Below are 26,427 nucleotides of genomic sequence, written 5' to 3'. Positions count from 1 at the left end.
CAACACTCTTGAAGAAGTTGTAGATTACAAATACTTCATAATTGACTTCAACAGAAATCTAAGCTGGTAAGGTTGCAGAAAGATAAGAACTTTGGGAGGTTGGAAAACATTGTATGCTTTTCAAAATAGGTGTAGAAAGGCAGAGCTATGAGATTGGTAGACAACTCAAACTCTTTTTGGGCTTTTAGTGATTCTAATGGTTCTTTATAGTTATGAACTGTGGGCCAACAACACATTTGACTTACATTGGAAGCAAATTGAGAAAATTCAGAAACACTTGAGTAAACAAGTTCAAAATTAAAAGTTTAGTTCCTTATGATATCTTGCTAAGTGAAATGGGGGATGCACAATTGCTATGGAGTGTCTCATAAAATATTTAAAAATAATTGAGCAAATATAAGAGGGAAGATGACCTAAGGTTTCTTCAATGACATATTGTGCAAAAGAAAGAAGACTTGGACGTGAAAAAATGGCAAATGGTTTAGTAAATGGGCATTTACTTGAACATATGCCACACAAATAGTAAAGAGATAAAAGCTTTTGCTATGATTAAGTGCCACAAGGGTATTTGGGATAAAGAGCTAGGGAGAAAGAGAAATTACTATGTTGAAGAGTTTAATCACACTTGTAATCATTATAAAAAAAGATACATAGGGCCAATATCTCATGGACAGCCAAACTTCTTATTGCTAATAACTAACTTTCATCCACTCTATTGTGAAACATAACATTGGAAAAAACAAAAAAAATTTAAGGAGAAAAAATGTATATACTTTATACTTCCTAAAAAATAAAAACAATTCATTTTAAAATGTAAAACTTTCAAAAACAATAGAGAAAATTATGTAAATATATTAAAACAAACTTTTCAGATAAATTATTCATTCAAAAATAACTCTTAGAAATAAATTATTCATTAAAATAACTCTTGAAAAATTGAGAAGGTTCGTTATCATGTTATACGAACTTTTGAGATAAATTATTCATAGACAAATAACTCTTGAAATAAATTATTCATTGAAAGGACTCTTGAAAAATTGAGAAGGTTCATTACCATGTTGTACAGTACAAAAATTGAATACAAAATCAGATGACGAGACTCTCTGTAGGAAGTTAAAATTATTTCGTTCTTCTTCCTTATCCCCTTCAAAATTCAACCATCAAATCTCATATACATATGATATTGTATTACACTATTAGAGCCACTCTGAAATACTTTATGTACGATACCGTATCAGGTCTTACAATTCCATAGAGTTTAGAAAAAATAAGGAGAAAAATCTCTTTCACCAATCAACTGCCACGAGGTATCATCTAAACTAGTTGACATTTGATCTCTACACCTCATAGGAGGTCCATTTAAATATTGTTTCCACCGGACACTGTTCCTCCAATTATTTCTGCCAAAACTTGGGACAATTTCAGACAAATCTCTTCGAAGGTGAATCAAAGAAACGAGGAGGAGGCGAGGGTTGCTAAAGATGGAAGTGGATTGGAGCTGGATATTGATTTTGAAGGAACCGAACATGTCCGCTGACTGTGTTAACCTCCAGTAACATTGCATGAAAGGTAGCACAAAATGCAGTTTATGCCAAATTCAAACACCCAGTTTCGATTCCGATTCACATACAAACGTCACACTTAAGCTCTCTGTTTCTTTACCCCTCTTCCTATTATAAATTATGTCAGCTCAAGCTTATCTTCTGCGTTTCACAGAAATCATAGCATTGAGAATGCCTCCTAGCGTTAATGACACGAACATTCTGTCTAATTTTGTTTGTAGTTCGATCGTTTAGTCCAGCAGTCTCGAACCCGCAACCTGTGCATTGAGAAACCCTTGATGATTTTCCATTAGGGAATATCTGCAAAATATGTTTTGGCAAATAAATATGTCGTTTCTATCAATCCTGGACTTAGAGGAACCTTTTAAAACATTGACAGATTGCATTCGAGTGATCACTAGAATCGAACATGGAATGTCGTCTCAACGAGGGTAACGATTCAATTCTGATGTCACGAGTGGTTTTAACAACAAACCCGTCTGAAGTTGATGCTCTCGGGCAACCAAATTTTGCCTGTTTATTGCTGTTTTCATGGAATCGTTATTTGGGTTTCTTGAATTTTATTTAGCGAAGCATTCAAACTGATTGGCAGTTCTTGTCCCTTTCCATGTGCAGTGTTTTCTTTGTTGTGTTTGGCGCTTTATAGGCCAATTGACTCAGCGATTGAGGCATTTTGCTTGGAACAGCTTAGAAATCACTCGGAACGGATTCAGCTCACGATACTTCGCCAGTATTATTGTTTTTATAGGTGCCAGTGGCCATTCACTACTTCTCGTATGTGGACTTTTTGATGCAAATTTTTGAACCGACACGCTTGGTTATGTTAGCTAATTTTACAGGTTATGATTTCAGGGACATGTTAGAGAGTGAGAAAATCGAAGTTATAGGGGAATTTTGATTACGTCGCAATGGGTGCTGTGCCAGAGCCTTCTGTTTATGGTAAAATTTTAGATTATCATTTTCCGCTCAGATATAGGATAAGAAGTACTTATTTTGGTTTTATTATTAACTTCTTGTTGAAATTAAAAAAATTATAGACTCCTTTGTTATGCTGAATCTCTGAGAGAAGGAAAAATTAACTTTTAAAATGATAGTTCGATTGTTTTGAAAAGTTAATATGATTTAACGACACCACCATACCCCCAAATACGGATGGATTTTGGGGGCACACCTGTGTAAAGGACAAGCCAAAGGTCGACCTTATACTTGAAAATTTAATATCCTAAACCACCGGTCTGCAAAGTTAAAAAAGAAAACAAAATCGATCTTACGAAAGTCATATAATAGCAAATTATTTAAATTAACCAGAATCCGGACTGAAGTCCAATGTCTAAGTGTCCAGAATCATAAATCCTAATTAAGCCCCTAACTGTAGCCAGCTGTGAAATGCAATTATTTTTGTTCCCAGGGAAAATCTCACAGGGAAATCCCTGGGCTCTTCCCTTCATTTCACGGTTGGTACCCTGCGTAAACCCATTGGCACTGGTTATGTCGCCTAACCCAATAGGGACGTTGAGTGATGCATTCAACAGAGGCAGCCAGCCTGGGGGATTGATCCAAAGACCTCCTGCATAAGGTTCAAACCACTCAATCACTGAGCTAACCCACTGGCTTTGAATCAGCAATTTATCATAGTGGTTCATAGCTTTTCTAGAAGGCGGATCACTAGACCACCATCTCTCCACCGATATCCACACCCCACCTTGTGTTACCCCCCTGGATTTACTACCGTTGTAGGTTATATAGGCCAACCATCAGCATTCTGTACTTCATGCATTCCTGCTGCTGATTGCCTGCTTGAAGAACCTCTTTCTGGATCTGTACTCTCTGGCTTGTCTGTCAAAATCTTTTCCATCCGATCGTTATTGCTTCTCGGGTGGGGGCTCTCTATTTGCAGTACAGGGCACTGATCCCAAATGTGCCAAGAGCTCCACCAAATGGTTAAATTTGAGCTGCACTTTGTTGGACTACATACAGATTTTACTCAAGGATAGAGTAGATCACATCCCTCTGAAAAACCTGCTACCCATATCCACACGACACCCTGTGTCATTGCCAAGATCTCCTTCCCATGGGGATGACATGGGCCAACCATCAGAAATCTGCACTTCATGCATCCCTGCCGTCGATTGCCTGCTTGGAGAACCTCTTTCTGGATCTGATCTCTCTGGCTTGTTTGTCAAAATCTCTGTGCAGAGGTTGTTGCTTTTGGGGTGGGGGCTCTCTACTTGCAGCACATGGTACTGATCCCAAATGTTCCGGGAGCTCCACCAAATGGTTGAGCTTGAGCTGCACATTGTTGATATACATACAGATTTGCAAAACTGGATCACATCACTCTGAAAAATTAATTAAAACTCAGCTGTGGAGAGGCATCATTCAAAATAACACTGTTAGTTGTTATGATGTGTCCTATATTCTAATATAATAAACAATTTCCACCTTTAAAAGTTGCTAGCGAGGATGGAAATTCATAGACCAGAGTTTGGTGCCTTTTAACAAAGATTCCTGCTCCACGCACAATTCAAAATAACACTGTTAGTTGTTATGACGTGTCTTAAATTCTAATATAATAAACAATTTCCACCTTTAAAAGTTTCTAGGGAGGATGGAAAGTCATAGACCAGAGTTTGGTGCCTTTTAACAAGGATGCCTGCCGCTTAACAATGCTGCTGACCAGGTTAGCTGCTCTTAGAGGAGGGCTTGGAAACGGTGGAGACCCATGTCCAGGCAGATTTGGATAGAGGGGCTTGGAGAATTTCCTAGCCAAGTTGCTCCACCAATTGACATAATCCTTGATTGCAATTTTTGAAAAGATGTCTTAAGGTAGAAGCTCACAAACTCTTTGAAAGCTGAATTTGTGAAGAGGTTCGAGACTAATTTTTGCTTAAGATTTTCTAAGCTCTTAAGTTGTGTTTTTGTTTATCATATAGGTCTGAGACAAGACCAAGGCCTTTTTTATTAAAACTGTTTGGCTTTGAATCAGCGATAATCTACCAGACAACTATTATTGTGGGCAAAATTCTTGGCCCACTGAATTGACAACTGACTCGCTGAGTAGCCTTTGATGGACTCTCAGCCTCTCCAATTGAGAAAGGGCTTGTGCTTTTCTTGGACAACCAATACGCTTTGAAAAAGTGCAATACCTACCACTCTAATGTGTGTTGGCAAAGTGACTACATTCATGATGAGAGGCTTGGAGAGCAGGATGTAAGATTGTGTCTTACTAGCATTTTCCTGCTTTTGTTGCCTTGGATGGCTCTAACAATGTACGTTATTTAGGGTGTGACACCCTGCTCAGCAATGTCAATAGATCTCTGGCACCCTTCTTTGCTAGCACAACGGATGTCCCAGTTAACTCTGACAATGCCTTTCTTGCCTTCTCGTGATGATCATGAAAAGGTTCTTGAGATAGGGGTCAACTAACTGTAAACCCTCTTGGAAGGGCACAGGCAAGAGGATTAATAAATTGGAAATATCCTGATTAGAATCTTTGTGCAAACTTGGATTCTAGCAGCAAGGGTCACACACTTATTGGGTTGCCAATAATCCAATTCCGTTTCATAGCCAGGACAAAAATCTACATAACAATAAGAGTGGCCTAGAAACCAGAGAGGACGCTATGGAATCTGAAAATTTCTTGTCTTCATACAAGAACACTGATTCTGAGTGATCAGGGGTGGGAGGTCTTGTGTGGTCTGGGCGTGGTAATAGGAGCAAGTATACTTCGTGTTTTTCACTGTTTAGAATTTCCCCATCATTTGGATTGTGAGGAAAGAAGCATGTGCAAAATGGCCATTCATCAATTATTCTTTTAGAGTGGGAAAGATAAATCCCTAATATAAGACCTCTGTTGGTTTTAAGCACCACATGGTAACCTAAAGCACCAATGACTAAATCATAGAGAGTGGATGCACAAGGCAACCTTGCCAACTAAGACATAGAGATTGTGCACAAGGGCAGCCTTGCCTAATTGACATTTAAAGCCCAAAGGCAATCTCTAAGATTCATCTATTCAAACATCAAAGTAATTCTAGCTGAGGAATTTGGGAAGAGTGTGGAGACCACACAAGTCTGTCACAGGCTTTCTCAAAATCAATTTTAATGAAAAGTATTTAGTAGCCAGATTTCTGGTCCTCTGCATCCCTTCCCAGATCACTAAGAGATTGTCCAAGCGATATCTACCCTGGCTTGGGTAGATTGTTCAAAAGCTTTAGTTAAAATCTAATAAGCAAGTGTCAAAGGGTGAAGGAATTCCAGTTGGATCTTTGGCTTAGGATCCCTAATTTTGGGGGATCAACTTGGTGTTTCCCTGATTGATTAGAGTGCCTAAGGTATTAACTTAAAGGGCTTTGTCATACACCTTCAGTGGGGATCAAGCCAGGGCCAGTGAAATCCCAGGTTAATTTATAAAATTCATAAGGCAGCTCCTTAAGGTTCGCGGCTTTGCCTTAACCCTACCATCCAAATTAAGCTCAAGCTCTTTGAAAGAGAGATTGAATTCACAGGCATTCCTATATTTAGGTGAAAGCTTGGCTAGAACAACTGGAAGGCTTTCATTCAAGGCAAACCATTGTGCATTCAGAGGCCAGTTCACAAGGAAAACTTGCCTATAATGGGCAACAAATTCATCTAATATCTGTTGGTGTCTTGTGAGCTAGCTTTTGTCAATTTTGAAAGGAAAACCATTTGCAGCCATATGCTTCTGCTTTAGGGGTTGAAAGAATAATTTAGTGCCTTTATACCCCTCCTTAACCAAGTTGAGCCTTGCTCAAGTTTTTGCACCTTTAGCTTTCTTAGCTTTAGAGATCTTCAATACGGATTCCAAGGTCAGTTTAACTTTGAGTAGTCTTTCCCCATAATGTTTCTCTCTCATATTTCTAATTCAACTACCTGCGAGCCATATCGCTTGATGCATTTGATGGTTTGGGCGTTGGCATTCTCCCACCAAAAAATGCATCCAAATACTCCTAATTCTCTCAATAAAGCAAGGGATTTTAAGATGTGAGTAATTAAAAATAAGCTTAGCTTGGATTTCAGCTATAAGCTACTGAGCCCTCCCCTCAACGAAGGCAAACACAAATAAGATACTGGTCCAGAACTTTCACTGGCAGGGCATTATCTTCTTGAAATCTAAATTTACCAGTGGAAAGAAGAGCTATGTCTATTCTTTTAACATCTCTGTCTCCCCCTATCAAAAATTTGACCATTAGACCACTTCTTCAATTTCTCATCCCTTCTCTTTTGTTGGAAAAGAAGAGTTTGTTTTAATAAAATTGAAGTATTACATGATTTACAAACTGCATTAAGAGCTTTGAGACTTTTTGCTTTGACAGCACTCCGATATGACAATACTCTGATAACCGATCTGTCTTTCTATTTCTTGAGACTTTTATCAAGATCGGGACAGAGCCTTTACAACAATCTGGACCCAAAATTGGAGTTAGAAGTCACTTACTGTTGGAATCATGGCTTCGAGAATACTAATATCAAACTTCCAATGGCCTTTAATGCCCTGCTACGCTGACTGGACACATAACAAGAAAAATAGTAAATTGACTTAACTGAAGACCACAAACAATATCTAAAAACAGGATGGAGGGCATCATGCTGTTTATTTGGAGCTGCTTGGTTGGTTACTCTAGGTTACTGGGATGTCTTATTCAATGCAGACCGACTTCATATAATACTCTACAAGCAGGATATTCTAATTGGTGGTAATCCCCAATTCCAAATTCATGAGAGACTTTGACAGAACCTCGGCGCATTTCTACATTATCTGGGCAGGAAATCCAATGGCTTTCGACAACCTAATCCTGCCCTTCTTTCCTTCTGCCTCAGCCTTCTTTAACTGCCAAATATGCTGTGTTAAAATTTCAATCTCTTCTGACAAATCTTCCTATACTTTTTCCAATAATTAGTCTCTTTCTTTTGGCTTTCTCCTATGCTGGTGAGAGTTTCATGGACCTCCCATTTTAGTTTTGTTGGCAAAGCAAAAATGTTTTGTCCGGGTCATGCAAAATATATTGAACCAATCCTGTCTATCCTTTCCTGAAATGACAATGCCTTCATTGCTTTGAGCTTGTTAGGATTCACCATTACTCCTCAATCATCTTTGTCACCATTTGAAATGATGGCAAATTCTTGACTACCTTGATGTGAAAAGGTGGCATGGCTGTCCCTTTTGGATATCTGTCTTTACAAGTCTAGTCAACTTTAATGATGACTTTTTAAAGAAAACTAAAAGGTAAAACACTCCAAGGTTTGTCTGGGGATATTTCCAACTTTAAAGGGTATCAGTAAAGAATTTCTTTCATTCCTTGTTTTAATTTCCCTGCTCACGGCTCTCATAGGGAAACTTGACTTTTGAGTTTTTTCTCCTTCCAAAAGTGCCCTTTTAACTAGCCATTCTGCTATCTGGTTGTTGTTCTTTATGCATGTTGAAAGCAAACTTCATCAAATTTTTTAATTGCTTATTTTACATTTTATCACTTGTCCTTTAAGGTGCCATGAAGGATCCTTGTTTACATCATATAAGAAGTGTATAATTTATTAATTACAGTTAAATGACCTTAAAAAATGTGACATTTGCAGCCCAGAGTTAGGCTTAGTCTGATGCCTCCCATCAAGGCTTCCTTTTTTGACTGATTATTGGTATATGAATCCAGAGACGCGGGGTATATGGCAAATAATCTGCCATTATAATCTTTGATTATGCCCCTACTTCTTTCCCTAGGTTACATTTAGCTGCACCATCAAACTATATCCTTGGGTGGGCAAGGGACCTCATTTCTCCTTATGATTTGTCCTTTTCTCATCCTCGTTATTGTGGTTAGGGTCAAAAAGATTAAATTTCAATTTTTGAACCACGCAACTTTTCAAGGTGGTACCACCTAAAAGGCACACCCCTTCACGTGTCTTTTGTTGATTTGGGGTAGCATCGGATGTGCTCTAGCCACGAAATTTAGTGGAGAGGTTGGGGCACATGAGATCTCCAATACCAGAAAGGTTTGTGTAGATTCTAAACAGTTTGAGAAATATTAAAATAATTAATATTTTTAATGGAGTCCCTAAGTCTAAACTTAGGGAAATTAAAATATTAATGTGGATTAATATAAAACTGTGTTAGAATGGTCCAAAAGACATGGATCAAGCCAGATCTTTTAGCCGTTGATTAGGGACTTAATCTCGGTCGTTGATATGTCAACGAGAAAAGTATAAAAGGAGGCTTGAGGGTCACTTGGAGAGTACACCAGATGATCAATCATTCTATTCTTTAGAGCGGGGTTTGCTAAGAGAGATAGAATCAATGATCGGAGTTGCAGCTGAGGGGCAGGGAGTACAGAGAGACAGAGAGGCAGAGATAGTGCAGGGAGATCAGCGCAGGAGCCAGAGAGAGTGACGCAGTAGTAGCCAGGGCTCACGTAGGGCCACACAGAGGTAGCCAAGCTCTGCGTTGTGCTTCAGAGAGGCCAGCGTAGTTGACGTAGAGGGCTAGAAGGCTGACGCATGGCCTCCTGAGGCTGAACATGCCTATTCAGGGTGATGCAGGGCCAACGCTGCGCAGAGAGAGGCTGACGTAGTCCAGAGAGGCAGATGCTGGGGTTTCTGGGGCAGATTGGAGCTAAGGAGCTGCCGGAGGGTTTATCCGGGGTTTCAGCCGAGACATCTGTCTCAGACTGAGAGGTACTACTGCCAAGGGCATTCTCTGTTGGGTAAGTCGGATTTGGCACCCAGATTGTACTCTGAAACTTCTTAATAAGAAAACCCTCAGATAGCTGCACCGGTTTTCCCGCATTGGGTTTTTCCGGGGACATTGGTCCAAAAATAATGGTGTCATTTTGTGTGCTTGTATCTGTTTCCTTTAGTTGATGATCTGTAATATGTTGAGCATGCACTAGTGTTTATTTTCAATATTTACATTGTAAATAACTTGTTAAGTAACAGAACAAGTAGGTAGGAATAAATCAGTAAAGTGCATGGAGGGTTTCTAACTAGTAGATTTAGAAACTTCAACATGGTATCAGAGCATGGTTGTAGATCACAGGAGAATTGAGGACATCAGCCGAGTGGAGCAATAGCAGCAGAAAATCGTTGTCCTGAGTGATAGAAGCTGTTATTAGCAGAAACAACAACAAGGGAAGGGTGACGCAGTGCCTGCATCATCAAGTGTGAGCCAGGAAGAGGCAGCACAGAGGCCAAGGGAGGCAAAGGGAGGCTCACGTAGAGCCACGCAGAGGGCTGTGACGCAGTTGGCTGAGGAGGCCGAGTTGCTGGTGCCGGGATTGCGTAGAGCCTAGGAGATCTCACCTTCAGGTTGTTGGGGTTTAGGAGGCTGTGCGAAAGTTGCAGAGTGGAGCTGGTGGGGTACTATAGTCAGAACAGTACTTGACAGGGCAAGGCCGAGGAAGAGGGAGTTGCTACCGAGGGTTTCTAGCCGAGAAATCCGGTTCAGTGGTGCGGTTGCACAGACGATCAGACTAGGGGGCATCTCGACGTCGACAAAAGGATTTCCAGGAGGGAAATCGAGACTCAGAGGGAGTCACATCGAGAACTTCTAGGAGGGAAGTAGAAGAGCAGCATGGCACTACACGGAGTAAGAGACTAGGACAGACTGGACAGAGCCTCAAACTTCACAGTCTGGAAGGCCAAAATCTTATTTGTACTTGACAGAAATCGTGTCAAGCACTTCGCCTTGAGGACGATAGCTATCCCAGTTGACCCAACTGCTAATGACAAGTACGCAGAGGCAATGGCGAGGGCTAAGAGCATCATCCTTGACAGGGTCAAGGACCATGTAGTACCACACATAGTCGAGAAGGAAACGACATATGAGATGTGGGAGGCCCTAAAGAAATTGTACCAACATACTTCTGTGCAGAGAAGAATGTTACTAGAGAATTAGATGACGTCATATCAGATGAAGAAGGGAGAACCAGTCGACACCTTCCTCGTTGGACTGAATGAGATCCGAGATCAGTTGAATTCCATAGGGGCCACGCCGGATCAGGAATTGATGGTGAGAACAACCTTGAATGCAGTCTCAGAAGACTGGGAGGTATTTGTCCAGAGTATGCTGGGCAGAGGGACCCTTCCACCTTGGGAGGAGAAGTGGGCGACAGTTTGCCAAGAAGAGATTAGACGATAGACAAAGGTGGGAAGCAACAGTAAGGGGATCAGAGTCAATAAGGAGGAGGAGGAAGATGTTGCCCTAGCATCTGAGGGAAAGCAAGAAAAACGAAAGAAGAAGGATCTCTCTAAGATCACGTGCTTCCACTGTGGGGAGCTGGGTCATTATGCGACTCAGTGTCCTAGGAAGAAGAGTAAGGGAGAGTCTTTCGAGACTAAGGCAGCGCCAGCAAGGGCAGAGAAGGAAGTGGAGATAGACGATGACTGTGCCATGAGTGCACACGCACCACTTGAGCGGAAGTGGGGAGACATCGAGCTATAGTTAGGCGGATTACAGGCGATGAGGGGCAGGATCCTCGAGGTACCCAGCCTCTTGGATTAGACCTTGCTACGAGAGCCCCAAAGAGGAGTAGCAGGATTGGCGGATGTGGGTAGAGACAGATGCGGATGAAGCGACAGAGAGAGCTACAGTGCAGGATTCCTAGGACAGCGCAAGGCTAGCAGGCTGCGAGAGGCACGGGAGTGTTGCACCAGTGCAGGATGGCACAGAGAAGTGTGCAACAGTGCGAAATGCAGGGAGTTGTTGCAGCAGTGCAGAGGTCGGAGAGGGAGCACTTGTCAGCGGCAGAGGGAGCTTCAACATCAGCGGGTGTCTCTAGCCCAACAGAGAGGTCAGAGTTGGGAGATCAGTTACTTACTTCTCAGTAACTGAGTTGCAGTGCAACAGTGGGCAGCACGATGCAGCGTGATGAGAGGAATTGCAGTGCGAATGCAGTGTTGGGAGAAAGGACCAACAACAGCACGGATGCAGAGGGAGTTGCAGTACGAATGCAGCAGTGGCAGTGGCAGGGCCATGGGTAGCAGTATAGGATGCAACAATGCAAAGGATGTTGGGCAGCAGGCTTAGCATTAGCATAGGGACCGAATCCGGATGATCAGGGTGATACTCAGTGAGTAGTATTGCTAGAGCACAGTCCTCGCTAAGAGGAAGTGTTGATTTGGGGTAGCATCGGATGTGCTCTAGCCGCAAAATTTGGTGGAGAGGTTGGGGCACATGAGATCTCTAATACCCAGAAAGGGTTTGGGCAAATTCTAAACAGTTTGAGAAATATTAAAATAATTAATATTTTTAATGGAGTTCCTAAGTCTAAACTTAGGGAAATTAAAATATTAATGTGGATTAATATAAAACTGTGTTAGAATGGTCCAAAAGCCATGGATCAAGCCAGATCTAATCTTAGCCGTTGATTAGGGACTTAATCTCGGCCGTTGATATGTCAACGAGAAAAGTATTAAAGGAGGCTTGAGGGTCACTTGGAGAGTACACCAATTGATCAGTCATTCTATTCTCTAGAGCGGGGTTTGCTAAGAGAGATAGAATTAGTGATCAGAGTTGCAGCTGAGGGGCAGTGAGTACAGAGAGACAGAGAGGCAAAGATAGTGCCGGGAGATCAGCGGAAGAGCCAGAGAGAGTGATGCAGTAGCAGCCAGGGCTCACGCAGAGGCAGCCAGGAGTTGCGCAGTGCTTCAGAGAGGCCAGCGTAGCTGACGTAGAGGGCTAGAAGGCTGACGTAGGGCCTCCTGAGGCTGACACAGGCCTATTCAGGGTGACGCAGGGCCAACGTTGGGCAGAGAGAGGCTGACGTAGTCCAGAGAGGCAGACGCTGGGGTTTCTAGGGCAGATTGGAGCTGAGGAGCTGCCGAAGGGTTTATCCAGGGTTTCAGCCGAGACATCTGTCTCAGATTGAGAGGTACTATTGCCAAGGGCATTCTCTGTTGGGTACGCCGGATTTGGCACCCAGATTGTACTCTGAAACTGCTTAATAAGAAAACCCTCAGATAGCTGCACCGATTTTCCTGCATTGGGTTTTTCCGGGGACATTGGTTCAAAAATAACGGTGTCATTTTGTGTGCTTGTATCTGTTTCCTTTAGTTGATGATCTGTAATATGTTGAGCATGCACTAGTGTTTATTTTCAGTATTTACATTGTAAATAACTTGTTAAGTAACGGAACAAGTAGGTAGGAATAAATCAGTAAAGTGCATGGAGGGTTTCTAACTGGTAGACTTAGAAACTTCAACATCTTTTTGGTTGTCAATCTTGTTAAATTCACCACAGAAAGGCCAATGACAGCAATAGATATTGTTAGTTGGCCATTTTAAAGTTCGATTGATCTTGCAGAAGAATATGGTCATAAATATTGGCAATGCTGAGCAGCTTATCAAGACAAATATATATAATCCAAGTAAGTAGGAATAAATCAGTAAAGTGCATGGAGGGTTTCTAACTGGTAGACTTAGAAACTTCAACATCTTTTTGGTTGTCAATCATGTTAAATTCAGCACAGAAAGGCCAATGACAGCAGCAGATATTGTTAGTTGGCCATTCTAAAGTTCGATTGATCTTGCGGAAGAATATGGTCATAAATATTGGCAATGCTAAGCAGCTTATCAAGACAAATATATATAATCCAAGTTCCTTTGGACTCAAGATCACAGTTTCATTGGATGGAAAATATTTCGAAGGCTAGCCTATATGCAAATTCATAAGCTTCCTCTACCTCCCCTTTGGTATGAAGTGAGGAAAGTATAATTGGACTAGATGCAACTGAAGGCTAATTGCAACTTGAAAGTTTAACCTGACACACTTGACTTCTTCCAAATATGAAATAAGGTTTGGCATTGAATTCCTCACTCCCCTTGATTGTTTCTTACTATTCAGAATGCACAGACATAGAAAGGAAACATGATAGTGGAGAGACTACGAAACGCTATATTTTCTTGTTGTTGCAGCAATAATACCACACATGGTGAGCATGAGACAGACTGCCCATGTAAACTTATTACTACACTTTTTCACCTTTTATCATCTCTAATTAGATCATTTATAGCACCTTCATGCAGTTATGATGGTTAAACCATGTGACGATTAATTACATTAATGGTTATGTAATTACATGTTGGTGACGATGTCATGTCAAGATTCAAGTCACTATCATGTTATAATTACTTGATACAAATGTACACTATGTATATGCATATTATTATTATTTAAAAAAAAGCTTCCTTTGACTATTAATGATATCAGTATTTAGAAGAAAAAGAAAAAGAAGGGAGTGGACAGCTAAAGTAGCCTTCCGCGAGCAGAGAAAAATACATCGTAATCAAGGGTTGGTGATTGCCAAAACACCCATGTGTTAAGAGTAAAAGACACGTTGGATTATGCCAAAACACCTAGAGTATTGAAGTGCACATCCTCTGCAAAAGAGAAACTGTAACATCATAAAACAACAACATTGAACTTTAACCCCAGCTACTGAGGGGATTGGTCACGATCATCTGGGATGGGCACCATCTAGTGAGTTGTAGGCAACATCTATGGGCTGCACCATTGTCCATTTCATTAATATCCTCCTAGGGTCTATTCCCCAATGAAATTGGAAGAGTTAGGGTTGAGAAAGCTTTGTCCATACATTGAGGCAGGGCAGTGGAGATGATGCACACACATGATATTCCCCGATCAGTTTATCAGGTGAGTGTTAAGGTTTTTCCTGTTGAAGAACTTGTGGAAGTAGGACAAGAAGGTGAGGCTTTGGGCAACAAGGCACACAAATTGTAGTGCAAGGAGCCCTATGTCAATCGTCCGAAAGTTGTTGTAGGTGCTCCATTTCCAAGCACACTTTTCATGATTGCACATCAATCTACAAAGACATGTTGGCGTAGATCAAACTGCTATCATATCAATAGAACCTTGTATCAATAGAACCCTGATGTGATGACATAATTAGACACACCATCATATCAATAGAACTCTCTTTTCCATAGCCAAAATAAAACTTCAACCCTAATAAGCAACTAAGTAGAATAGAAATCTAGAGCCCATGATAGTCGATTTCCAAGCAAGGTATTTTGCCAAGACAAATAGGTAGGGAGGTATTGTTGGCATAGAGGCTCCATCTATGCCCAGGCAAATTTGTCTTGTGGGCAAAACCAAAACACATGCTTTAGGGTTTAGGCGATTTGAAATGAGGACATTGCTGATTGTGAAATTATAGGTAAGTTAATCTTTTATTTAAAAGGAACCCCCACATGGCAAGACACTGGGTAAAGCATGCTTTTTTAGGTTCTAAAATAGGCTTCTAGATATTGTGAAGCTTGAAAAGCTAGGTTTTCTATCTATATGTCAATATCTAGAGCTTATTTAGTCAACCCTTTGTGGATGACTTTGAGTGGAGCCACTTATATCTGATGGTTGGCTTATATTTCATGAAATTCATGGCCTTGCCCCACTTCCAATTCGTCCACCAAACTCTCGGTGTAGGGAAGCCAAGTTTCAAAGAACAATGTTCAAGAATCAAACTTCATATACACTCCAAAACAATCTTATATGAGTTGGCTGGTGGAACTTGAGCATCAAATTAGCCTAGGGAATTTAGGTTCGACTTTGAGTACCCACTAAATCTTTCACCATGTAGATTCCTTTTCTATATAGCCTATGAGCCAAGAACCAAGGAGATTGGGTTGAGGCTTTTCCATTTGCATATATAAGTAGAGCACCAAAATTAGTGAGAGATGAATGAAAAGCCTATTTGAAAAGTTGGCTCTTGCCATGCCAAAAAGAGCTTAATGGTTTCCTAGGCCTTCCAAATGCTTTGAATCTCAAAAGAACTTTGGGTTTTGACCAAAGGAAGAATGACTAGAAAATTCTCCAAGGGAAGCACTTTCTAGGAAGCTTTCCCATAGGGGGCTCCTCAACCAACCTGAAATTTGAGAAGGAACTTGCAAGTCTCATTTTCATCAATAAATCTAATGATTCATTTAGCACACAAGACATGGGCTTGGAGCCAATTTTTCATAATGCTCAGGCCCCACATTCCCTTGGGGTACAACACAACTCCTAGTTAACTTGATGAAATCCCTTGCTTTGATCTATCGTAGCCAAGGAGTGAAGGGATTTTCCTAGATGAGAATACAAGTGATGGCACTCTAGAGAGGAGTAGTACATGAGTGGCTACTAGGATTTTTGTGTAGATTTGGAATTTGGCAGCTAGTGCCAATGGCTTAGTGATCCATTTGTCAAATTGCTTTTTAACTTGTTGGAATACAACTTCCTGAAGGTCCTTGGAGGGGGCTCCAAAGGAAAAAGGGATACTTAAGAACTTGAAAATTTTCTTCTTGTTGAAGCAAGTCTAATTTTGGTTAGGGAGCTAGATAGATAGCGGCCTGGCTTTGCTAATAACATTGCATCTCGGCCCATTGGTTATTTGAGCTTGAAGCTAAGGAAAGAGTATGAAGACAATCCACGGTGTTGGCCTAGGAGGTTTGATCTTTAAGAATTGTTGAAATTTTCGTTGCACTCTAGCTCTGGTCTGTTGAATATGTAGTGATAGAAGGTCTTCAGGCTTGTGCCTTAACCAGTGAAGACCACAAATTTGTCTTTCTCTAGCATGAGTGCGATTTCATGAGATAGAAGTTAGTTTCTATGAGTTTATTTCTAGTTTATTGGAATGGTCATCAAGATTACATGCGTAGTGTTGAAGCTTCAATTACATGGAGTCTTCTTTAGTTTGACTACAGGATGAGGTGGCAATTACAAGTTTAGTTAGAACGAGTTAAGTCTTCAGTGTTGATTGGAGAGAGAATGAGTAGAGCTTTTAGTTAACTCGCAATCACAACTCGAACTTCTAAATTGAGCTAGACCTTCTTGCAAGCTCAAATTCTATCTATAAAGAGGAGGATGAAGGCACAAGATCAACATTTCTGTGAGATCATTCTTTGTGTGTGGAGTTGTACTGTTGTTAGGTCCCTATAATACTAGTGATTACCCCATTACTATTGTAGGTGTATCCCTTATTAATATTGTTGTGCCCCTATTGTCCCCATATTGTTATTACTGTGCCCCATAGAATCCCTCTACTGTTATTTTTGTGCCTTTATATTATTATTGTTAGGTCGGCTGGGTTATATTGTGAATCCTTAGACTCCTATATATAGAAAGGAGGTTTTGTCATTTGAATCATCAAGGAATCATTCATTTGTGTAATGTAAAGGAGGTTGCCCCCTCGAAGAGGCTGAATTCTAAGGTGTTGATCTATCTTTTCTATCTTTTTGTGAGCTGGTTTCATAACATTTGGTATTAGAGCTTTGGATTCTAGGGTTTCGCTGCTCCAAATAGGTCATCGTGGCATTTTCGCTATAACTTTTTTTTTTTTTTTTGCGACATTTCAGAAGCGAAAAACATTTGAGACGAAATCGCACTGAACCTCGGGTCCAAATTTCAGAGCTTTTCGCACTATATTTGCGGAGATATGATCTGAGGAAGTTGGTCTTTTTGCAGACTCCTGAATTATATTCGAACAAGTGACCTGGCAAAAATCGTCATAACTCTCTTTGAGCATCGGATTGAAATTTCGTAAGAAGGTACAGAAAGAGGACGGACTGTAGTTTCTTGTATATATTTTTCAGAGCCAAAGGTCGAAACAGGGACACGTGGCATGTCGTACAAGTTCGCTCTACTGAACTAGTCTATAATCAGGTCACTGTGGGAGATTTGGCATAACTATTCCTTGGAGAATCCAATTTGGATCAGACTGGTGGCATTGGAAAGAGGACACAGAGGGCTACTGCAGGTCGCAATTTCAGAACTGGATGATCTAAAATTACAGAGATACATCAGAGGCAATATCGAGCTCCTACAAAGTGAAAAAAAGGTGTGTAGATTTTTTTTAAATTTTTGCTTAAGCTTGGTTTGAAAAATTATTTTGAAGGAATTCAAAGGGCATAGTAGAGCATTATTATCGGTAATTGATGCCCTGAGGAAAGAAAATGCAAACACCTAGTAAGCAACCTGAAAGCTCTAGCATGACTCATGAAGAAGAGGAAGAAATGCTACATGATATATCAAAATTACAAGACCAAGTGCAACAAATGTCACTCTCACAAAAGCTAACAGAAGCTAAGATAAATGGCGTGGAAGCTAAGATGAATGGTGTGGAAGCTAAGATGGACGATTTGAAGATAGATTTGAAGACAGGCATGACAGATTTGAAGACAGATTTGACAAATTTTCTACAAGAAATACTTACTAATGGTGAAAGGGTAGTAAAGGAAACTCATGATGCGAACAAAAGAAATGTTAATCATGATTTCATAGACTCTAATGTTGGATCGAAGACCCACCATATTCCAAAAATTGATATGAGGAAGTTTGATGGCAAGGATCCCGCAACATGGATATTACAGATGGAGCAATTTTTCGATCTCAATAATGTGCAAAACACACAAAAGGTACGTATTGCAACTTTATATTTGGAACCAAATCAGTTTGTATGGTATCAATGGCTTTGCTCTCGTAAACAAATTATCACTTGGGCAATTTTTACGGAAGAATTGACAACACATTATGAGGATACAAAAAGCAACACTTTTTTTAGCCAATTGATAAGTCTCAAACAAAAGGGTTCAATAATGGAGCACATTGAGGAGTTCCAAAAATTGAACATAAGGGTAAAAAATATTCTAGAGGAGCATAGGATTGATGTGTTCATAGGGACTTTAAAGGATAATATCCAACATGATGTTCGCCTTTGGGAACCTGATTCATTAGAAAAGGCATTCAGGTTAGCAAGAAAAATGGAAAGCAAAATTATGGCAACCAGGAAGCATACCACTCACAACTATAAAGATGGAAGCGTTGTTGCCCCTAGTCTTCCACAACCTATAAGGTTGACACCACAACAATTGGAAGAAAAAAGAGCAAAAGGGCTTTGTTACAGTTGTGATAGCAAATACACTAAAGGTCATAAGTGTGCTGAGAATAAATTATTCTACATAGATTGTGAAGAGGAAGAAGAAAAGGAGCAAGAAAGGTCAAAAGAAGAGGATATACTTCAGGAACAAAGCCTAGATAAAGAAGAAATGAATCCGACCATATCTTGTAATGCATTGGCTAGAATTACCACTCCTCAAACCATCAAGATAGAAGGACAAATCAAGAAGAAAAAGGTAATAGTGTTGATTGATTCAGGAAGTACCCACAATTTTATTCATTGTAAGGTAGCAAAAGAATTGAATTGCTTCCTATATCCAGCACCAGAGTGTCAAGTGATGGTTGCAAATGGAGGAATGATAAATTGCTCTGGAAAGTGCCATAATATCAAGTTATCCATTGGAGAATATGTATTGACTAGCCCAATGCTTTCCATTCCAATGGGAGGTGCTGATGTTGTACTAGGAGTCCAATGGCTACAATCCTTGGGTACAATAGCTTTTAATTTTCAAAAACTTTTCATGAATTTTTTTGTAGAAGGAAAGGAAGTTGAATTAAGGGGTATTGCAGGGAAACCAGGAAAGATAATCAGCTCTAATGGTATGACAAAGCTTCTAAAAAAGGAGCAAAGAGGTGTAATTGCACAATTATGTTCACTAGATGTTTCCACATCGAAATCATCTATTTCTCCAGATCTCCAAAAAGTCCTGGACAATCATTCCAAGGTATTTGAGACTCCCAAAGGTCTCCCACCTATTCGTGATCATGATCATGCTATTCATCTGATTCCAGGAAGTGTTCCTCCAAACATCAGGCCGTACAGATATCCCTATGCCCAAAAGAGTGAAATTGAACGTATGGTTGCAGAAATGCTAGAGGCTGGTATAATTCAACCTAGTCAAAGTTCTTTCTTTGCTCCAGTAGTATTGGTGCACAAGAAGGATGGATCATGGCGCATGTGTCCGGATTATAGGGAGCTCAACAAGCTCACTATTAAAGATAAGTTTCCCATTCCTGTCATTGATGAATTACTGGATGAATTGCATGGATCAATTTACTTCACCAAGTTGGATCTTCATTCAGGATATCATCAAATCAGAATGAAGACTGAAGACATTTCGAAAATAGCGTTTAGAACTCATGAGGGTCATTATGAATTTTTGGTCATGCCTTTTGGCCTTACCAATGCACCTTCTACATTTCAAGGTTTGATGAATTCCATTTTCAAACCTTTCCTTAGAAAATTTGTGTTAGTATTTTTTGATGATATACTAATCTACAGCAAGTCTTGGAAGGATCATGTTGAACATGTTGACAGGGTGCTACAACTATTGGAGGAGAAACAATTATATGCAAAAAGATCCAAATGTTTCTTTGGAGTACAAGAGGTGGAATATCTGGGTCATATTGTATCTCATGAAGGAGTTAAGGTAGACCCTAGCAAAATTAAAGCCATTAAGGAATGGAAAATCCCCACATCCATAAAGCATCTGCGAGGATTTCTCGGGTTGACAGGGTATTATCGCAAGTTTGTTAAGAATTATGGGAGAATAGCAGCACCTCTAACAACATTATTGAAGAAAGATGCATTTTCATGGACTCCAGAAGCAACAAAGGCCTTCGAACATCTTAAAGAGGCAATGTGCCAAGCACCGGTCTTAGCTACACCGAACTTCACAAAAACCTTTATTGTGGAATGTGATGCTTCAGGAAATGGAATTGGTGTTGTTTTAATGCAAGATGAAAGACCCATTGCTTTTGAAAGTCGTCCAATCAAGGGAAAGTTTTTACACAAAGCTATTTATGAGAAGGAAATGTTGGCAATACTACATGCACTTAAGAAATGGCGACCCTACCTAATGGGAAGACACTTCAAGGTAAAAACGGATCATGATAGCCTTAAATAGTTTTTAGAACAAAGATTATCCTCTGAAGAGCAACAAAAGTGGGTCACCAAGATGTTGGGTTATGACTGTGAAATCATCTACAAAAAAGGAAAGCAAAATGTGGTGGCAGATGCACTCTCAAGAAAGGATGAGGATGTGGAAGCATTGTTGTGCGCCATTTCTATTATCCAACCAGATTGGATAAACGAAGCAAGGGAGGAATGGGAGAATGATGAAGAAGTGTGGGCACTTATTCAAAAGTTACAACAAGATTCCAGTACATCTGATACATTTAGCTGGAAAAATGATTCGTTATGGTACAAAGATCGCTTATACCTCTGTAAGAATTCCCAACTCAAACAAAATATTCTTATGGAATTGCACACTTCTCCCTTAGGAGGGCACTCTGGATTTTAAAAACTTACCACAGGGTTAAGAAAGAATTTTTTTGGGATGGCCTTAAATCGGACATTCAAAAGTTTGTGGCGGAATGTTTGGTTTGCCAACAAAATAAAGTTGAAACAATTAAGACTCCGGGTCTATTACAACCTTTATCCATTCCAAGTCAACATTGGGAGGAGGTTCAATGGATTTTATCACAGGTTTACCCAAGTCTGAGGGAAAGAGTGTCATAATGGTGGTAGTTGACAGACTTACCAAGTATGCACACTTTTGTGCATTATCACATCCATTTAAAGCTAGTACAGTTTCTACTGCATTTATGGAAACAATTCAAAAGCTACATTGAAACCCAAAGATTATTTTAAGTGACAGAGATCCCATTTTCACTGGAAATTTTTGGACAGAATTATTTTCTTGTCTCGGTACTCAGTTAGCTTATAGCTCATCTTATCATCCTCAATCTGATGGGAAAAATTGAGATAGTAAACAAATGTTTGGAGGGATATCTTCGTTGCTTTGTATCTGATAAACAGACACAATGGGTCAAATGGTTGCCTCTGGCTGAATGGTGGTATAACACTTCCTTCCATACAGCAACAAAAATAACCCCATTTATGGCACTTTATGGATATCAACCACCATCCATCACATCATATTTAAGAGAAAATTCGAATGTTCAAGCAGTGGAACATCACATCAAGCATCAACAACAAGTCCTCCAACTCTTAAAGGAGAACCTTATGTTGGCGCAGAATAGAATGAAACAACAGGCAGATCAACATCGCAGCGAAAGAAGTTTTGATGTAGGTGATTGGGTATTCCTACGACTACAACCATATAAACAAATGTCCCTCAAGCAAGCTAAGAAGGATAATAAATTATCACCAAAGTATTATGGTCCGTACAAGGTGTTGCAAAAATTGGTACTATGGCATACAAATTGGAGCTTCCTGCAGCTTCTCGAGTGCACCCAGTTTTCCATGTTTCATGTTTAAAGAAGGTTATAGGCGACAAGCTCCCAGTTCAAACAATATTGCCAGAACTTGACAAGGAAGGAAAAATTATATTGGAACCGGAAGCAGTCACAGAAACAAGAACTCGACAGCTACGAAATCGATCAATTTCAGAGTATCTCATCAAGTGGAAGAACTTATCCGCTGAAGATTCCACATGGGAGGATGAGAATTTTATACAGAAGCATCCAGAACTACTCAAGCGTTGAGGACAACACTTTTTTGAAGGAGAGGGGCATGTTAGGTCCCTATAATACTAGTGATTACCCCATTACTATTGTAGTTGTATCCCTTATTAATATTGTTGTGCCCCTATTGTCCTCATATTGTTATTACTGTGCCCCATAGAATCCCTCTATTGTTATTTTTGTGCCTTTATATTATTATTGTTAGGTCGGCTGGGTTATATTGTGAATCCTTAGACTCCTATATATAGAAATGAGGTTTTGTCATTTGAATCATCAAAGAATCATTCATTTGTGTAATGTAAAGGAGGTTGCCCCCTCGAAGAGGCTGAATTCTAAGGCGTTGATCTATTTTTCTATTTTTTGTGAGCTGGTTTCATAACAGGAGTGCGCATAATTGAGCAATAATTGTGCGCAAGCATTTAGGAGGAATTATGCACAAGGAAATAGGGGGATCAATTGCGCAAGGATTGTGGAGAAGGGATCATAATTCTTTGGGCAGGTCAAGACTATCTTTAGCAGAGATCAAGATTTGAGATCAATGAGAAGCCTGACACTTTCTCAGAGATAGATTGCTGGTTGCAGAAAGCAGCGTGAATTGTAATAGATCTAATTGCTCAAGAACAATCAATAAAATACCACCACAAAAAAACAGGTTTTCCCTTTTGGATTTCCTGGGTAAATCAAGCATGTCAATTTGTGTACATGTGTTTTAGATCTCTGGTGTTTTTTCCACTGCTTATAGTTTGTTAAGAAACCCTATATCTTGGTGAAAGTAAATTTGGTTTCAGTTTTCAGTTGCCTTGTTTTCAGTAATTCATATAAATAGTTGTAGAGTTTCAAGAGAAATTTAACATGGTATCAGAGTAGAGTTTTTCATAAATACCAACACCAAATTGATTAGCCAATGAGGAGAGTAGATCAGGCAGAAGGCTTGCGCTAGAATTTTTGAAGGTCATTTTTTGGATAGCAATATGGCGTTCCAAGGACGAAGGGCAGATCATTATTTAGAGGGGGCCTCGAACTTCTTCTCATGGAAGGAGCAGATCTCAGTGGCGTTGGAAGATAATGGGGTGTTAGAATTTTTGAAGAATTAAATAGCCCCACCTCAAGATGCCCAGTAGTTGATCCAGCATAATGAGAATGACACCAAGGCCAGGAGGATCATTCTTGAGGGGGTCAAAGACCATATTATACCTCATCTCCATGGGAAGAAGACAACATACGAGATGTGGAAAGCCATCTTAGATCTATATCAGGGTTCCAATGATGCCACCAAGCTTGCTCTGAAGGACAAGTTAAGAAATATTTGGATGAGCAAAGGAGATCCCATCGTTATGCACCTTTCCAAGTTCATTCAGGTTCGGGATGAGCTAGCTAATAAAGTGTGCGAGACTGTAGCAGACAATGACTGTGAGTCTTGCGCTACTAGGACTTCATAAGTCTTGGGAAAATTTCTAGGATGCAGTTAGTGGTAGAGAGAACCTTCCCAACTGGGAAAGGTTGTGGTCAGATTGCATCCAAGAAGAAATCTGGAGGGGGACGAGAGTTGGTAGATCAGTGAAGACAGAGGACGAGGAGAACTTTGCCTTGGCAGGCAAAGGTAGCAAAGCCAAGGGCAAGAAGGGCCAAGGAAAGGTCGAGTCCAGTCAAAAGGGCGAGAAGAAGAAGAAAGATTTGAGCAAGATCAAATGCTTCCATTGCCACCAGTTTGGGCACTATGCCACTAAGTGTCCTAATCGGAAGAAGGGGTCTAGTAAGGACCATGTGGCTGCATCAGTTGAGGTAGATGCGTTTTCTTCTTAGTTCAAGAAAGATTTCTCATTGATAGCTTGCATGGCAAGCTTAGTAGGCAATAACGTATGGTACATTGATTTTGGAGCATCCTTCCACATGACTGGGAACAAGGAATGTTTTTGAAAATTTCACCACTGAAATCCTATTGCAGCAACTAGAAATTATTTTTCTAATTGTTAATTAATTTAGCAATTTATCTGCAACGACAAATACCAAATAATTCACATTGCAACCTTAACAAATAAAACTGCGGAAAATAATAGCGTTGGAAACTGAGAAATGCTAGCACACACACATAAAGATTGACTTGGTTATTTTTGGACAAATGTCCCTGGAAAAACCCAACTTGGGAAAACTAGTGCAACAACTAAGGGTTTTATATTATTATGCAGTAGTGAGAAATTCTGAGTACAACTGGATGCCGAATTTGGCTAGCCTACAGAGAAAAATACTGGCAAAAATATCTAGAGGGAAATTTCCCTCACTCCGAGCAATTCCAACACTTGACTGCCATTGAAAAGCAAGTCGTCTAGCTGGGTCTGCGTCAACCTGAAGCTGCCTGCCACATGTGTTGCCCGAAACGACTGCTAATCAAGCTGTCCTACCTGCTGCTGACTAGGAAAATACTTCTCTGACACTCTGGAAGCTCTGCCCGGCATCTGGAACTGAAAACGTCTTCCTTCCTTGGCAAATCGAATTGCCCAATGAAGCCTCTGCGCAACTTCTTGGAGATTTTTTGGCCTTTTGTGTAATGCACTTCACCAGATTTGGAAAACTTCCTCCAACCTCATTGTCTCTGCTTCCCTACTGAAGCTCGAACTCTTCCAGCACTGCTGGTTCTCTGGAAAATCAAACTCTCCAAGGAAATCGAACTCTTTGTGGTTCTCACAAGTGTGTCCTCCATCTGTCCATTGAATTCTTCTTAAAATCGTATTTTGGGACTCCAACGACCAAGATTAAATCTTAATCAAGGGCTAAGATCATATCATAGTCGATCTGTGTGAGTTTATAGAAGATTCACACCTTATCTCAATTAATTCTGATTAACTAAGCCCTTTTCGTAAGTTTAGACTTAGGAAATAGTTAAAATTAGGCTAATAATCTAATTGAGGTACTTCTAGGTGGAATTTCCAGAATCGATTTTTGGGTTATGGAGAGCTCCTGTTTTAGCCTTTCCACAAAGTTTCGAGATTAGAACACCTCTGATGCTACATAAACTAACACTCCCTCTTAGCAAGGAAGGTGTTCTCTCTAGTGATGCACACTTTGCCACAACAGTGTGTCTCTGTACCACCCTTTGTCACACTGCTGATGTCTGGCTACTGCCCACCAACCATTGCACAACTCTGATGCTGCATCTGTGCTACTGCTGACACTGCCATATTGCTGCCAACCCTGCATCTGCATTGCAACTCCCTCTCAACTGTTGTTGCTGCAACTGCAACCACTGAAACTGAGAAGCATCCTAAATACTGAATCAATTGTGTTTAGTATGATGCATCTGTCTCCCGAGTTCTGACTGCTACTAGCTGCGAAAATTTTAAAGTCTGGAATCATACTGCAGCAACTGATGTTATCTCTTCTATTTGTTAAATAAATTAAACAATTATTTGCAGTTTCTTACAACAAATATCGAAATAAATACACTGCAACCTTCACAAGTTAATTACTGTGGAAAAATAAATGCAAGGAAAATTATAGAAATGCTAGCACACATATAAGCACATTAACACAGTTATTTTTGGACAATTGTCCTCGGAAAAACCCAATGCGGGAAAACTAGTGCAATAGATGAGGGTTTCCATATTAATCTTCAATAGTAATTCATGTACAAGATATCGACCAACAAAAATAGAGAAAGAAACACTAAATCGAAATAAATACACTGCAACCTTCACAAGTTAAATACTGTGGAAAAATAAATGCAAGGAAAATTATAGAAATGCTAGCACACATATAAGCACATTAACACAGTTATTTTTGGACAATCGTCCCCGGAAAAACCCAATGCGGGAAAACCAGTGCAACAGATGAGGGTTTCTTTATTAATCTTCAACAGTAATTCATGTACAAGATATCGGACAACAAAAATAGAGAAAGAAACACTAAGAGAAATTTAGCAATAAATTTCTCACTCTCCACAGTGATTCTCTGACCCCAAAACGGACCCTCTGCCCTTACGCTGGTCTCACTGCGTCATCCTCTACGTAGTGACTGCGCAGTGCCCTGATGAACTGTGTCCTCTCTCATGCTGGCCCTTCCAGAATTTATCCTACACTCTCGGACTACTATTGATGCCCTCTCTCTCTCACCTGCAACTCACCCTCTGGCTCTATCTTCTCTTGCTGAACTTCAACCACTGAGAAAATCGATTTGCCTGGGCAACTGAGTATCTGCACTGGTGTGTGTTCTCCAAGCCCCATCGAGTTTCTTCTTATAATCTCTCGTTGAGACATCAACAACCAAGATTAAAACATAATCGATGGCTAAGATTAACTAGAACTCGATCCATGTCTTCTTCTAGAAGATTCTCACCATGACTTAATTAATACCCTTTAATTAATCAATTTTCCTAAGTTTAGACTTAGACACCATTAAAAAATGACTAATTATTTTAATTAAGTCATCTCTAGGTGGAATTTCCAAAAACGATTTCTAGGTTTTTGAGAATACATGTATTCTAGC

At 40.1% G+C, this 26,427-nt stretch overlaps 1 protein-coding gene across 5 annotated transcripts in view; it reads left to right on the top strand.

The window, feature by feature from the left end:
* Positions 1-1,264: 1,264 nt before the first annotated feature.
* LOC149202693 (uncharacterized) overlaps positions 1,265-26,427 on the top strand; it is a 199,256-nt gene continuing 174,093 nt past the window's right edge. Inside the window, exons 1-4 of one of the 5 annotated variants that reach the window (XM_089403209.1) lie at positions 1,265-1,569; positions 1,942-1,993; positions 2,178-2,310; positions 2,415-2,501. In XM_089403209.1, the coding sequence (XP_089259335.1) occupies positions 2,471-2,501 (31 nt within the window). In that variant the 5' untranslated portion in view covers positions 1,265-1,569; positions 1,942-1,993; positions 2,178-2,310; positions 2,415-2,470. Of the gene's footprint in view, positions 1,570-1,941; positions 2,013-2,177; positions 2,337-2,414; positions 2,502-26,427 lie in introns of all 5 variants that reach the window. The other 4 variants (XM_089403208.1, XM_089403205.1, XM_089403207.1 and 1 more) reach the window with 4 other exon arrangements.

Source organism: Pinus tabuliformis, chromosome 2_1 (assembly GCF_031772625.1).
Source record: "Pinus tabuliformis cultivar Carrire ecotype Pingquan chromosome 2_1, CPIR1, whole genome shotgun sequence".
In the NCBI taxonomy this organism is placed as follows: Eukaryota; Viridiplantae; Streptophyta; class Pinopsida; order Pinales; family Pinaceae; genus Pinus; species Pinus tabuliformis.
The sequence above is the reverse complement of the archived record's forward strand: the minus strand, read 5'-3'. Positions and strand labels throughout refer to the sequence as shown.